A 15,456-nucleotide genomic window follows, 5' to 3' on the forward strand; every position below is an offset into this window, starting at 1 on the left:
ACAATTCAATAAGTCTGACATTCGTTTTATAACAACGCATATTTTCTGGGATTTGTGATATCACAAAGATAGAGAAATGGGACGAGAACCTGGTTGAGCTGCACTAGAGAAGGCAACGAGTATTATCACTATGCCGAATATGCACTAGTGTTCCCAAAACAGACGAGCTTAGAGTGGTTACAAACATCCTGGTTTAAATCACGCTCAAATTGATTTGATTTTGACGCAATATTTAAACTGAAGCTGGCAGGCGGCTATGGTAAGGGGCATGACATCTCCCGACCAGGTGCCGAGTGCTGCCAATCACAACACACTTTGGCCCAGCTAACCAATCACAGCAAATTTCGTATTTCAGAAGGCAGGCCTTCATTTGATACAGAAGCTATTCGAGCTGTTCATGCCAGATCGGGGAAAGAGGTGTTGTAATAATGTAAAATATGTGAAAAATAATGTGTTTTTTAAACAATCTAGTGTGAGTGCCTGTTCTAGTACACCCCAAAACAAAATCAAGACTTGGTAAACGAGAATAATAGGACCCCTTCAAGAGACTGAAACTGACAAATTTGATTAATTTCTATATTAATTCAACTATATCAAAGCGCAAACACTCGCAGATGCTTTTGCTCTTTCTGTAGCAACTTGCTATGTGTGCTTAAGGAAATCCAAAGCCTACAGTCTTAAATCCACTTGGTGGAAACCTCAAAAGCAGGAGGTGTGTGTGGAAGAAACATGCAGCCTCTCATGCCAGTTTAATTATGTGCTTCAGATCATGAGAGATTAGAGCCAGATTGAGAGAGAAACAACTTTTCAGATGCAGCTTAAAATGGGCATTACAAACACAACGGCCTTCCACTGCACACACAGATGCATGTATGGAGAGCGGGACAATATGCAAAACAAAAGAAGGACAAACAAAAGCGCTGATGTTCTACACACTTCTTCACACAAAGCCTGAAATATTGCGCAGACTAATCTGTTTTGTTATTTGGATACAAGGCTGATTTTTAATCACTTGGCATCCAGATATTTCATTGCAGTGTCCAATTTTTTTTCTTTTTTCTTTAAAGAATGATGGAATTTGGCACTCACATTTTGATGAGAACATCTGTTTTATCATGTTGTTGAATGCATCACACTTGATGTTTCCTGCACCATTTGGCCAATGAATTTCAAAGATTTTACTTTAGCAGATAATGCTTCAATATGTTTGTACATCTATCTCTTTTTTAATATTATATTTTTTAATCAATATTACATATATTTAAAACTATTTTTTTTGTTTGTTGGAAAAACAAAAACATTCACCACATAAATTAGAATCGACAAAAATTTATATTCACTGTAGAAAATGTTTATGAAATTAAAAAAAAAAAAACTATAATCAAAAAATGGAAAGATCATGGAAAGTACATCTTTCTATACATATTATATTTTAAATATATTATCACATTCTAAACTATTAGGCTTCACTGTAGAATGTTCTTTGTGATGAAAAAAATAATACAACTTTAAATATAAATGTTTGTCTCACGAAAATCTGAAAACTGTATAGTAGAAACGTACTGTATAGTAGAAAGAACTATTAGAAATGCTAATATTTATTACATTGTTAATTAGCCTACCACAAAAAAAATGTTTGCAGACCAAAAAACCACATTTTTATGAGCCGAACATTAAATTAAATTCACTTTAGAAAACAAAGCTTAAATATATTTTTTCATGAGCATCTTAAAAGCACACAAATGTTTGCAGGTCAAACATCTACTGTCCATGAAGATGGACTGGCACACAAATGAGACTTCACACTTTTTGAGTGTATCACAGCCTACTCTTTTCCTCAAGAATATCCGTTTCCCATAACTGGCAAGACTTTGTTTCACTGTGGGCGATGGATGTCATTAGGACTTTTTTATTTTCCATGCTTCATGTCGCTTTTGTAATTCTCAGCAGTGGGTTCCTGTGTCCAGTCTTTCTGCAAAGTGCAGGTTAAAGTTAGGCTCTTAAAAAAAGCTCCTCTCATTAAGCCCGACTGCACCGCCAACCTCTTTCACACAACATTAATGGAAACCCCATCCGTACAGCATCAAGCACACAGAGGAAAAGGTAAGAATAGTGTGCAATCATGTGATTTCCTCATAAAATGTCTGATCCATCACATCTGCGGTTCCTCAATTTGGACGTGTAATTTCTGTGACCATTATTCACAGAGTAACTGAAACATCCAGACGTTCTCTGAATATAAGACAGAAAAATGCAAGTGTGCTTGAGTATCTCAAGTGAAGACAGACAGCAGTAAAGAGACAGACTGAAAAGAAAACGGGCAGATAGTTGTCACAAAATGACCGGCGAGACCAAACATCACAGGCACTGTCATGTCAACTACAGAAATGGAAAGTCTAGAAACAGCTTGTGAAGACTGAAACGACAGAAACAGGCTCTAAATGACAGGAGCAGATATGAAAGGGCCTTACCTCTCTCTGAAGAACCAGCTCTTTGGTGAAGATTGTGGCTTCCTCACTGTATGGCTCTGCCACCTGCATCCCACCTGGCATGTTTCGAGACCCTCGGGGACACTCGATGCCTGCACACACAAACATAATAGACATCTGTCATTTTAGTGAGCTCTTTAAATCCTCACAGTTTTGTTTGGTTTGATTATTCAACAACTTATTTGTGCAACATTCAAAAAAGCTTACATAATGCATTACATTGTTCCAATTATATTTACTAGTAGCAAATGTAAAAAAAAAAAGTATGCTTCTGTTTATGACCGACTACTGTTATAATCAAACATATGAATAAAAAGTGTATAAATAGTACACAATTTTAATTTCAGAAAATAAAATGTATTGCTTCATTGACTGGAGAGTGAATAAATGCTGTTGTGATGCTAAATGTGTAAAATGGTTTTCTGTAGACCTTTGTCTCACAACGCTCTTTGCAAAATGATTGACACGATGTTCTATTATTAACACACAAACAAAACTGAACCCCAAGCACAGAAGAACAGACCTTGGCTTTGCTAATTAGCCTTACACATCAATATAATTGATGATGTAATTCTGCAGTGAATGAACTATAGCAAAAAAATGCACTCACAAATGTGCATATTAAGATTTGATCCAAAAGGTCATCGCTCTTGTTATCATAATAGAATATCCCCTTTATACCCTCCAAAAAATAAAAAATAAACAATTAGTAGCCAATCGGCATTATCCAGCTCTGAGAAAGGAAAGAGAAAAAAACTGAAACAAGTCAATTATCTGGTAATTGTCAGTAAATAGTCCCAAAATTAGCATTTATATTGCTCCGGGCATCCGATCTGCTCAAAGGCAGAACACGATTTCTGACAGTAACAGGAGTGTTTTCGGGAGACGGACGTTTGTAAACTGGTTGAAGAGCACAGAAGAGCGACACTGCATGAGAACCAAATCTGTCTCTCGGTCTCAAGTGAGCAGATCAGAATGCTGGTCTTAAAAGCAGAGACTTGTCTTAAAAATTCCACCTTGATAGGCTCTTAGTCAAATAACAGCTTTATCTGCTTTCAATAATACCGGACTATCAAGCCTTGATCTCTTTGTTAAAGAAATCAGTTTATACAAAGATCGGCACATAAACATTATCTACAGAGCGGCTGCTATAGCCACTCATCAAAACAGCATTCAGAAAATGAGAGCAGCCGATGAAATTGCAGCCTTAGGAGAAATATTTGAAAGCCTATTTGTAAAAAGATCCAAGGTTATGATAAAAATGTCTCAGAATGTTTTTTCTTCTGTTTCTGTCGAGCTTTCAATGAAAGAAGCTGCGTGTGTAAGTGATTTTCTCTTGAACAGACGTAATGACTTCTAACAGTCAGCGCCTCCTTCCGTGCCCCTGAAAAATGGCGTTTCACCGCAGGGCACAGGGCTTCAATACGCATACTGAACAAAACACAGCAGTTCAACCTGTTCAACCCTGACTTCCTCAATTAGAATGGAACTATCAAACAATTGTTAGCCTTGCTGAATCATAGATGTCACAGGGCGAGCACAGACGTCCATTTCAAGAAAACGTTTGGAAGGATTTATGTTTGGCATGTGTTACGTGATGAAAATATTTACTCAGACCAAAGAACTACATTGACAAGATGGGGGGAAAAAAGATATAATGCAATTTGTGGCTGTGTGTGAACCTGTTTCAGGATCAGTCTATGCCAATTAGGCTGACTGTGATCATTTACAACAGTGGGAAATCTGATCCTAGACTAGATGTGTCAACGCAAAAATTTTTTTAACATAAAATGGAAAAGTAAATGAACATGTTCACCAGGCTTCCCTTGTATCTAATACAATACAGTAACATATAGGGAAAACAAAAAATAAAAAAAAAAACATTAAAATTACATGAAAAAAGACAGACAAAAATACTTATTAATACAGAATAATAAAAAAAAAAATATATTAAATTACAAATAAAACATCAGAATATATATATACACCAAATAGGGAATGTTTAAATCAGCATCAGAGTGTAATTTAGATGTTCAACCTATAAGCCACAATCACATATACCAAAATATTAAACTACATCTCAGATAATAATACAACAAAAATACCAGAAAGCACCTCAGTATTCCTCAGCCACAATTACAGCTGCCAAAATATTGATTGACTTCTGTGAGGACACAGCAGCAGAGCTCCTGCAAAGAGAACCAACACACTTGCTTGCTCACACACTCACTCTCTCCCTTCTACTTTAGGGGCAGTCATGGCCTAATGGATAGCGAGTCGGAATTGTAACCACAACGCCCTTGGTTAGATTATCAAATCTACAACGAAATTAACCAGCCCTCACCTAAACCTTCAATACCACCACCAAATTCAAAACCACGACCAAAGCAACAAACCCTACCAACCCACCGAACCATCATCCCCTGCCCACTCATCAATGTCTGCCCACCCATTCCACAAGTTTTTTACCAGTGTGTGTGTGTTCCCTGCTATGTGTGTGCACTTGGATGGGTTAAATGCAGAGCACAAATTCTGAGTACGGGACACCATACTTGGTCACACATCACTTCACTCACTCAAAAGTAACACTACTTACCAGTTTTTCTACAGCACTGGAAGTACAGAACATATAGATGTCATGTCTTAAGTGTGTACACTAGCATTGAAAAGTTTGGGGATGGTAATTAGGGACATTCTCTTAAGTTCACCAAGTCTGCATTTATTTAATAAAAATACAGTAAAACAGTAACAGTAAAATATCACTACAATTTAAAGTTACTTTTCAATTGTGATATTTTAAAATGTTATTCATTCCTGTTATGGAAAACTACATTTTCAGCAGCCATTACTTCAGTGTCACATGATCCTTCAGAAATCATTTTGATTTGCTGCTCAAGAAACATTTATTTTTATTATCAATGTCGAAAAGAGTTTTGCTGCTTAATATTTTTGTAGTAATGGATACATTTTTTCAGGATTCTTGACAATTTTAAAGAACAGCATTTATTTGAAATTGAAGTGGTTTGTAACTTTATAGTTTTGTAACTATAACTCTGAATCATTTTAATGCATCATAAATAAATTCATTAAATCTTACTGACCCCAAGTTTTTGGAAAATAATAATAATAAAAAAAATACAAATACAGCAACATGGACAAGAAAAGTAAAACAAAAATCATTTTTAATAAATTTAATACTCTTTCCATACATTTTAAGACCTCATCGCCAGTCCAAGTTTTAACCGGTTATATCGGCGACACTTTAACTTATATTTACTATATACTGATTGTAAGATAGCACAACTAAACAGACCTACTTTGTGATAACTCCTCATCAATACAACATAATTCAGAAGGGTGGGAACGAAGCACAAGATAATTAACTGATTGACTAACCAATGCAACCCAAGAAACAAGAATTAGACCAATAAACAAAACTGACAAAAATTATTGAGGAGGGAAAATAAAGCTTTCCGAGCTAATGGGACAATGAGTTCACACAGTATATTAAAAAGATGTATTTGTAACATCAACTCTTATAATTGTCTGCAAACCATAGCTATTTTGTGGAACTCTTCTCATTACAAACATCTGACTGATCAGACAGTTTACCTGTGATTATGGAGTGCTTGATTTGATAGTGTCAGTACTGCACCTGATCAAGTGTGAATGATCATGGAAGGTAAAATAATGATCACAACTATTACATCCTTTAAATTGTGCATCCCAAGCCCATGCCAGTAAAAAATGTCCCAAATATAAAAATGTCATTTCCATCCCTAAAATACATATTTTACAGTCACTGTTATGCACATTTATCATAAACACAGCTCAAATGCTTCCTACTAGTGTGGCCCAAAACATTTAGCATAGTTTTATTACAGGTAGAATGCAAAATGTTTCAGTGTAAGCATTTCAACCAAATGTAATTTATGCAATATTTCCAACCTTTAACACTCTGGGGAAAATCAACCCATTGCTACAGTTGAAAAGCAGCCCAATTTCATGGAAAACAACAACAACAACAACAACAACCCTGCATCCAACACGAGCTGCAGATGTCAGATTAACTGATCACGGGTCAAAAGTAAGCGAGCTAATTGACAATTATAGATGTGCTCCCTTTACATAGTGTGCACGCGATTTAATAACCCCACAGATAGATAGCGGCGTCCTGATCCGCGAAAATTAAATACAATATTAGAATGTTTGCAGAAGCAGGTTAAAAAAAATTGCGATTTAATAGTGTCAAATCTTTTTAAGACCCTGTGGACACCCTGTTTTTAACTGACTTGTTTAAATACTTGCATAATAGAACGAATGCTATTTTTACTTTTATTGGAAAATACATAAATGCCATTGGTTCCCATTTCCTTTGTTCATATTTAACTTAAAAGACTGGGTATCCAAAATCATCTTGGTTTTTGCTGGAGTTTAACTGGTATTGGTATCAACTACTGAAAATTACCCATTATCATTGCTAGCATGTATTTGTTCACTTGAAACATTAGGCTCTCTCTTTGAAAGTGAGAAGTGAATAGTAATTATGTTCTACATTGTGCCCACATTCAGTCACAGATAGGCTAGTAAGTCAAGTATCTGGTGGTAACATTTATATTGAATGCATTCAGAAACAGCATGTCTTGAGAAAACCATGCTTTTCCCAGGATACGCATGCACCCACATCCTATCCATCCAGTTTAGAGCACAAATCATGTCACTCTCCTGCCTGTGCCAAAAGATGGAGAGTTTTAATAAGAATGTCGGAAAGGCACATGGTTAAAACCAGCCTTTCACCAATAACACATACAGAATCTCACCAGTATATCCCTAAAATAACTGCTGTAAATGACACATGGCTGCAGCGTTTCTGCATCCAAGACCCGATTCTGACAGGTCCATCTTTTATGCAGGAAGAGACAACGATTTTTTGAGATGAAACCTTTTCTTTTCAGGCTACCTTTCAAATATACACACCTAGGTTATGAGTGTTTTTTTCAGCGGGATATTTTCTGAATCTCTCCTGATCTAATATACAGTAAAACATCAAATTACATCATAACTTGTTCCCTGTATCCATCATACTCGCACAGCAAGTGGAACATCCGGAACATTCTGTTACAGAAATGCTGGCTGCTCCCGTGGAGGGTAGAGAAGGAAAATGAAGAGAAGACAAGAAGAGATTTAAAAGAGGACGGCTGAAGACAGGAACACTGTGTCTAATAACTTCAAGTGAAGTAGTAAAAAAGGCCTGACAGTAGTAGGCAGCTGTCAGTGTGTGTCTGCAGAGGGGCTTTTGACTGCAGGGATTTTTTTTTTGCACTAAAGGATTCACACAGACAATGGCTCAAATTTTCATTCACTGCTGCTATGGCTTATGTAGCTTTTGTATATTTGAAATGCACATTTTTGAAGCCATGATCATAAACAGTGCTATTGGTTGATGGGTTTTGGATAACCAATACCCTAGTAAATGTTTATCTTATTTTAGAATTTTTTTATTACATTATTTTATTTTACTTTATTATTTTATATTTTATTTTATTTTATAGCATTATTCAAGTAAAAAAAAAAAATCCCTAAAATACTTTAAAATTATGATGGTCTTAAAAAGTAAACTCAGTACTTTTCCCATCCTTCAAAAAAGTTTTGAAGTGCTAAGAAATATATAGAAATTCTGACAAAAGCCAGAAGTACTTCAAAAAAGATCAGGGAGAGAGCTCACACTGGTGCCATGCAGCAGCAGCAGCCATGAACCAGCACGAACCACCGCCAAGGTGTGAAAATTTGGGATTAAATCCAAAAATTATACACTCATATATTTCTCCATATATGAGGAAATGGTGGAGCTCCTATCTCTTTCTCCATCTATGAAAATATAGATGCATGACTGAAGCCAGCCAAGGCCGGACTGTAAAAGCAGAAGCTTTGGCACTAAAGACAAAAGAAACCCAGAAAATGCGGCGCTCTGTAAAAGCACTCCGAGGCCTTCAACTTCCCTAGCAGAGTCAGAACAGCTCATGTTAGTATTACAAAAAATATCGTGCTACTTTTCCTCAAGAGAATCACCAACAAAGTGCAGCACTCAGACAAGACACTCTCTCGCATGAAAACAGACGACACGCTCTCAGAGTAGCTATATGCTCTGTAATGTGATGTACAGAGTGATGCCCTGCGTCACTGCAGCTCCTTTACGACAGGGTCACTCTTCATCATGACATTAACCATGGGCGTCGCTAGGCCATTTGAAAATGATTTGATAAAGCGATTGATAAAATTATTACTCAGCCCCCCTAAAAATTTTGTGATTAGCTCCATAAACTGTACACAAATTTGTGATCGCCTCAGTCCCCTTTAAACTTCATATGAAAATGGCGGCAGACTTTGATTGGCTCCTCCCCGTCTTTCAGCACGTTCTTCAATCCGCACATTCCGCAGACTGACAGACAGAAGACAAGGTGTGTGTTTATCCACAGATCGTTATAATATCTGCATCTGTGCAGTTCTTTGTCATAAATGAGGTTTACAAAATATCATAGGGGAGTAATCGGTTTTCCATCAGTTTTCGTTGCGTTCAACCCTCATCACACCACAACGGTTTCCTCCAGCGAAAATGAAGCCCTTAACACATATAAACACATTATATAAAACGATAACGTTGCCATTTTTATTTGAAAATTTTATTTTAATATAAAACATTACAGTGCATGTGGCAAATAGGTTTGCATACTTAAGCTAAAGAAAGAAGGCTGTACTAGAAATGCAAACAGTAAAATGTTGTGTTTGTACAGTAAACAGGCGTGTGTGTGTGTGTGTGTGTGTGTGTGTGTGTGTGTGTGTGTGTGTGTGTGTGTGTGTGTGTGTGTGTGTGATCAGGATTCAGGAAGACTTGTATGGCTTATTCAGTAGGCCTACTCAAATGTTATACCTATCTGTGCAGTTCAGTGAAATACAATAAGTTCTAAAATGTAATAAGTTTAGTTTATAACCTTACCCTATTAGACAATCATTTTGTGTTTATTTTTATACCCTCTTTGGGGGCTGAGCCCCCCTCTTAAATGAAAATAGTAGAAATCACCCCTGACATTAACGTCAATGTATTCGCCATCATTGCTGCCAAAACAATGTGACAGCACTAGAGCGCTGAGTAAAAATTGTTTGCATCTGAGAACTGTGTGTGAGACAGACAGACAGAGAGAGAGAGAGAGAGAGAGAGAGAGAGATCCTGTCTCTTCAAATGGAAATGTCTCTGGACTTATATAACCAAGCACAGTTAAGAGTTCAGAAACCAATTTATCACTATGCTCACCCACATGAGAGAGAGAGAGGGGAAGCATTGTGCAGTCTCCCATTTGATCATGAAATACTTAAAGCAGCTTTGAGTTGTGGTGGTACACACACACATCATTAAAGGGGTCATATGATGCTGCTAAAAAGAATATTATTTTTGGTGTACTGAAATGTGTTTATGCGGTTTAAGGTTCAAAAAACACATTATTTTCCACATACTGTATATTATTGTTTCTCCTCTATGCCCCGCTTTCTGAAACGCGTACATTTTTACAATGTATTCCAGTACATTGTGATTGGCCGAATACCTCAAGTGTATGACTGAAATGTTACGCCCCTTAACATACTATGATGCCGTGTCCCGGTGTTGAAACAAATAATGCTACCTATCAGATTATGCTACCAACACTGTATTTATCCTACTGTAATGGTAGGTTTAAGGTTGGGGTAGGTCAGTGGTTCTCTAGTCCAGTCCTCGCACCCCTCTGCTCTACACATTTTTTATGTTTCTCTTGACGCTTCAGACGTTTGTTCTATTTGAATGTGAGTGCCCTGCGATGTGGACATCACTCGATATTCCACCATGATTCCAGTTCAAAGCGAACATATACCATTCAAATCAAACTTATATAAAAAAAAAAAAAACACACGCACCAAGGTATACCAAGGTATCAATGCAAAATTTTGTTATTGAGAAACTCTAATAAACACTAATGGTTTGAGAACTTTTTAGGTCTCAACATTTTTTATTTATTTTTTTTTTAATAGAAAAACAATGAAAATGTGGAAAAGAAGAGATTGCAAATGCAATCAAAAATCTCAGACCCTAAAAGAACACCAAGACCTATTTTTTTAATGCATATGCACTGACCAGTAGGCCTTAGCTTTGGGATGAGAAATGTCTCAAAATAAGCTGAACACAAGTTTACTGGTCATTTAAATAAATACCTCCTACACCAACTCCCCCAACAAAAAACCTGAAAATAAAATAAGTAAAAAAAAAAAAGAAAAAAAAAAAAAAATCCTTAAGTTATCAAACCACTTAAAGGGGTATCCTCTCTCTTCTCTAAAAGCTCCTTGACAAAAAGCACCTTTCTTCTCCATACATGTTCCACATATGCTGAGGAATTAGCAGAGCACCGAACTCTCTCCATCTATGAAAAGATGCAGGACTAAGGCCATCCAAGGCCAGACCTTAAAAGTAGGAGCCTGGGCACCGAAGACAGAGGACACCTACTGTACAATGCAGTGCTGATGCATTTGATGACAATAAGAAGAGAGTAATGGAACTGAAAATGGTTGTGTGCTGGACTAGAACTTGAATACCCTGACAGAGCACCATAGCTCGGTGAGCCTGAGCACATTTGACATGAGACCAATTTATCAAAATCATCAAAGCACAAAACTCCACCATGTATCCAACTTACAAGTACACACACACACACAAACGCAAGCTTGCCTGCTCCGGAGCACCTGAACTTTGAGCAGCTCATCAAAGTTACATCAGGACCAGAGACGCCCTGAAGAGGGAAGATCCCTCCTGCCGATGCCCCGTCTCACATACACCTCTGCTGAAATACAACACTTTGATGTCTGCTTCAAACCACTCCTCCCTCTTTTTTTCCAAGTGAAGATGACCGTCTCCCCTTTTTTTTACACTTTCTTTTGCTCTTTATAGTGAGGCAGGAAGGAACGACCCTGTTGGGGTGGGGGGAGGGCACTTTGTTCTAAAAATCAAACAAGTGAACTTTTCCTTCTGATCGGTACTCAGGGGGGCAAGAAGAGGAGGAAAGCACACCCAGTAAGAGTTTTAAAATGTGAAGTGTTTTAAAATGCCTTCCTTTAGAGAAGAAGGCTAATGACCCTAGACTGAAGAGGAGGGACTCTTTATTCTAGCCAGAGATGGATTTGACTCCACTCAATTTCAAGAGATGATAAAACTAAACAGAACTAATTCTAATTATTTACACTGGTTAATGGGGGCATATTACACTATCATAGATTTTTTTCTCCCCAGAAGTCTACTTATAAAGTTAAAGCTTTACTGGACCAAACCATAATTTAGTTTTACTTCCCGAAAAATGTTTATTAACCACTTAATGTGTTTACTTTTCTATAATTTTTGTAGGTCATTTTCAGTTAATCTTTCAAAAAAAGAGAAGAGAGTTGCAGTATGTTCGCAAAGAGTACAATAACCCTTACTGCAAAAATTAGGTTGTATTTTATTCAATGAATGGTTAAATACATAAGAAATGTCTAATATTAATACATTTTAAAATTCACTCCCTGCTTATGCTTTGCACATGAAACTGAAGCAACATGTCAGGCCTGCTTCAACATGTCTTGAAGTGCCTCGACACCGCGAGCTGCAATGATATCGCTCGTCCTGTAGGAAAAGATGCATTTAAACAGGAAAGAGAGCGGAAGAAAATAAAGCAAGCAATGAAGCATTTCTGCCCTTTTAATGTGGTAACCTTTGCTTGCGCGCCTGTGGGTGGAGAGGCTTTCACCATAGCAACACTAATAGGGAACTGTGAGCTGTAATGGAGGGTTGAGTGACAGGAAGCATGCCTGTCTCTCTCTCCTTCTATTTCATCGGGGCTTTGGCATTGTATGACCTTTCAACCACTGAAGGCAGAGGGTCCTGTTGATTGGACGACTGCATTCTGTGGTCTAATTTAGTACTGAGCTCATTCATCTAACAATCATGTGTAGAAACTGTCTGTCTGTATGGACACATACACAGACACAAATCCACATCCTATGTAATGAAAAAAGTAGAGATGGGAAAGGTATTTCTTTGTGCATGCTTATAATTACATGTCTGATATAATTACATGTGTAAATGAGGACATTTTATTGTCTTCTAGGGCTGTGACGGTGGAAGATTTTTACCACCGCGGTGGTAATGGACCAACTACCGCCGGTGGAGCGTTGTTGATATACATATATAGGCCTATATATATTATAATATATATATATTAATTTTATTTATTTATATTATATATATATATATATATATATATATATATATATATATATATATATATATATATATACAGGGCCGGAGCGGGGCGGGACCAATCATTTTCAAACCAAAATAAACAAAAAATATTTAAACTATATTATAAATATATTAGGGCGGGGCTAATCATTTTTAAACTAAAATATTTAAACTTGATTTTTATTAAATGAGATATGGTTTATTTTTCTTTAATTTTCATGTTTTGGGTCAGGGTCAGGGATAAAAGCATAATCCATTTAAATTTTACTGTGTAAAACTTCATGTGTGTATTATATGTATATGTACTGTATATGTATATACAGCCCAACTTCTGCCCAAAAATGGATTTGTAAACTTGACTAGTACTTGGATATTCCATATAAAAAGCAATTTACGCCAAAGGAATGCCATTGAACACAATGCATTATTTGAGTATTTGAGATGTTGTGGAAATGACACTGTCATTGGAATAGACTTAAGATTACATACTTCTATTTTAAATCATTTTAAGCTGAATATAACCAGCAGACAAAAAAAAAAAAAAAAAAACCAAGTGAAAAAGCAAAAAGAGCTTTACAAGATTTTAATTTCTAAAAGTCCATAAGGTCAAAAGTGCAAAAAGTTAAAGGAATAGTTCACCCAAAATTGAAAATTTTATGTTTATCTGCTTACCCCCAGGGCATCCAAGATGTAGGTGACTTTGTTTCTTCAGTAGAAGAATCAGCGGATCACAGACTTATAAGTGCATTACTGCCACCTATTTTAAATGGACCATTGACACTATCTACAATCTCAATTCCCTTATTGGAGATGTCAATGGTCAATTTGTATTGCCGTAAAGCAAACGAGCCACAGGGTTTAAGGACGAACGATTGGTTTTGGTTTTGTGTTATGTTCTGTTTAGATACGCCGCAACGTTTTCCTTTACACATGACTCTCAAAGCCGCAGGTCTATTAATTTGATTTGGTCCTTGCACTGTCTCTACATCTTGGATGCCTGATTCCCATCCACTTATATTATATGACTGACAGACTGCAACAGTTTGAGTTAAAAATCTTGGTTTGTGTTCAACTGAAGAAACAAAGTCATCTACATCTTGGATGCCCTGGGGGTAAGCAGATAAACATCAAATTTTTATTTTTGGTGAACTATCCCTTTAAAGAAATGCTCACTTATGGCATCTGCTAGCAGTTGACTAGCCAAACCTTATCCCACTGGATCCACACAGATATGAGACCTTTACACGCAACCATACAATCATAAAAATAGAGTGCAGAGAAAGGCCTGCAAGTAATCAAACACATCTACACTGGTGTAGTGAGTTTATGGTGCACTGCCCTGTATGTAGTAAAGTCAATAACCTCTTGAACTGCTAAAGCTCTTTCATATGTGCTGTAGCACATTTCACAGCCCCTGGTGCTGTCAGTCCTTTCCTTTTTCTGACAGAAAAATGGCTTCCACAAATACTCAAACAAGACTAGAAACATCAGAAAGAGCTTTGCCAGGAGACCAGATCCCAAAGTACTTATGACGGTGAAAAATGTGCCTCATTTTCAACACAAACCAAAAACTATCAGCTGAATCTGACTCATAAACCCTCAAACAAACTGCTTCACGAAACATCCTAGCCTACATGATCAAATCACAAATAATCAAGAAAGAGAGATGAGGCAAACAGGAAAAAAGGCATCTGAAAAATGAACCATTTCACAAAATAAGAAAAAGTAGAGTGATAAGGAAAGGCTTTCTGCTCGAAATCTCTCATAGGAAGAAACCAAAGGAAAAAAAATATAATTACAAAAGGAACAAATGGAGGAAGGAAAACACAAAAGACACACTCAGGAACAAATGACCAAATTAATTGAAATATCTCCAATGACGATATGCACAATTAAGCACGGTGGGGGTGGAGGGTGTTTGTTCTCCGTTGGGGAAAGGAGATACAAATAAATGGAAGAATGGAGGGATGCTGAAATAGATGGGTGTCTCTCTTCTCTGTTTTCAGGGTGAATAATTAGACCGGATGGTGAGAGGACAGAAATAAACTCCTCAGAAATAACACAAATCAGTCAGTGGCTTGTTCAAATTCATACAAAGAAACTCATATCCCTCAATAAGAAATGCAATCAACCAAAAGACAGCTAAATTTTCTTTATGTAGCTTAATGAAGCTTGAATGTTTGTGCATATACGAATCTCCAATTTTTAGTCAATACACAATAAAAACATCAAAAACAATACTCAAGAAAATGGGCAAAATGCAAGAAATTGGAAATGGCAAGAATTGGACCTTAAAATATAGTGTCCACTTTACCCTATTTTTATTTAGTCAATTATAATGCTTTTGGTGTTATTTAACATGTTAATACTTACTAAACTCCCATCCCAACTCCACTTTTTTAAAGCATATTTTATAAGCTTTGTTAATGTCAGTTAATAAAAATGCAATTGTTCAATGCTCATTCATAATGTATTACTGTTAAGGTACAAATTTGATTTAAAACATTCATATTGAAATTCAATTTGAAAATAGGCATTTTTATTTGTAATAATGTTTCATATAATTACAGTTTTTACTGTTTTTCTGATCAAGTAAACGCAGCCTTGTCGACTCACAAAAACAAAGTGCAAACTTTTGAATGGAAGTAAAAAAACAAAATAAAAAAAAAACTG

The 15,456-nt window shown here is 36.5% G+C and overlaps 1 protein-coding gene across 1 annotated transcript in view; it reads right to left on the reverse strand.

The window, feature by feature from the left end:
* The window catches only part of snd1 (staphylococcal nuclease and tudor domain containing 1), a 169,762-nt gene that overhangs the window by 107,784 nt on the left and 46,522 nt on the right, over nt 1-15,456 (reverse strand). Inside the window, exon 16 of the mRNA XM_042722131.1 lies at nt 2,472-2,581. Within this exon, the coding sequence (XP_042578065.1) occupies nt 2,472-2,581 (110 nt within the window). The remainder of the gene's footprint in view (nt 1-2,471; nt 2,582-15,456) is intronic.

The sequence above is a fragment of the Cyprinus carpio genome, chromosome B4, assembly GCF_018340385.1.
Source record: "Cyprinus carpio isolate SPL01 chromosome B4, ASM1834038v1, whole genome shotgun sequence".
Taxonomy (NCBI): domain Eukaryota; kingdom Metazoa; phylum Chordata; class Actinopteri; order Cypriniformes; family Cyprinidae; genus Cyprinus; species Cyprinus carpio.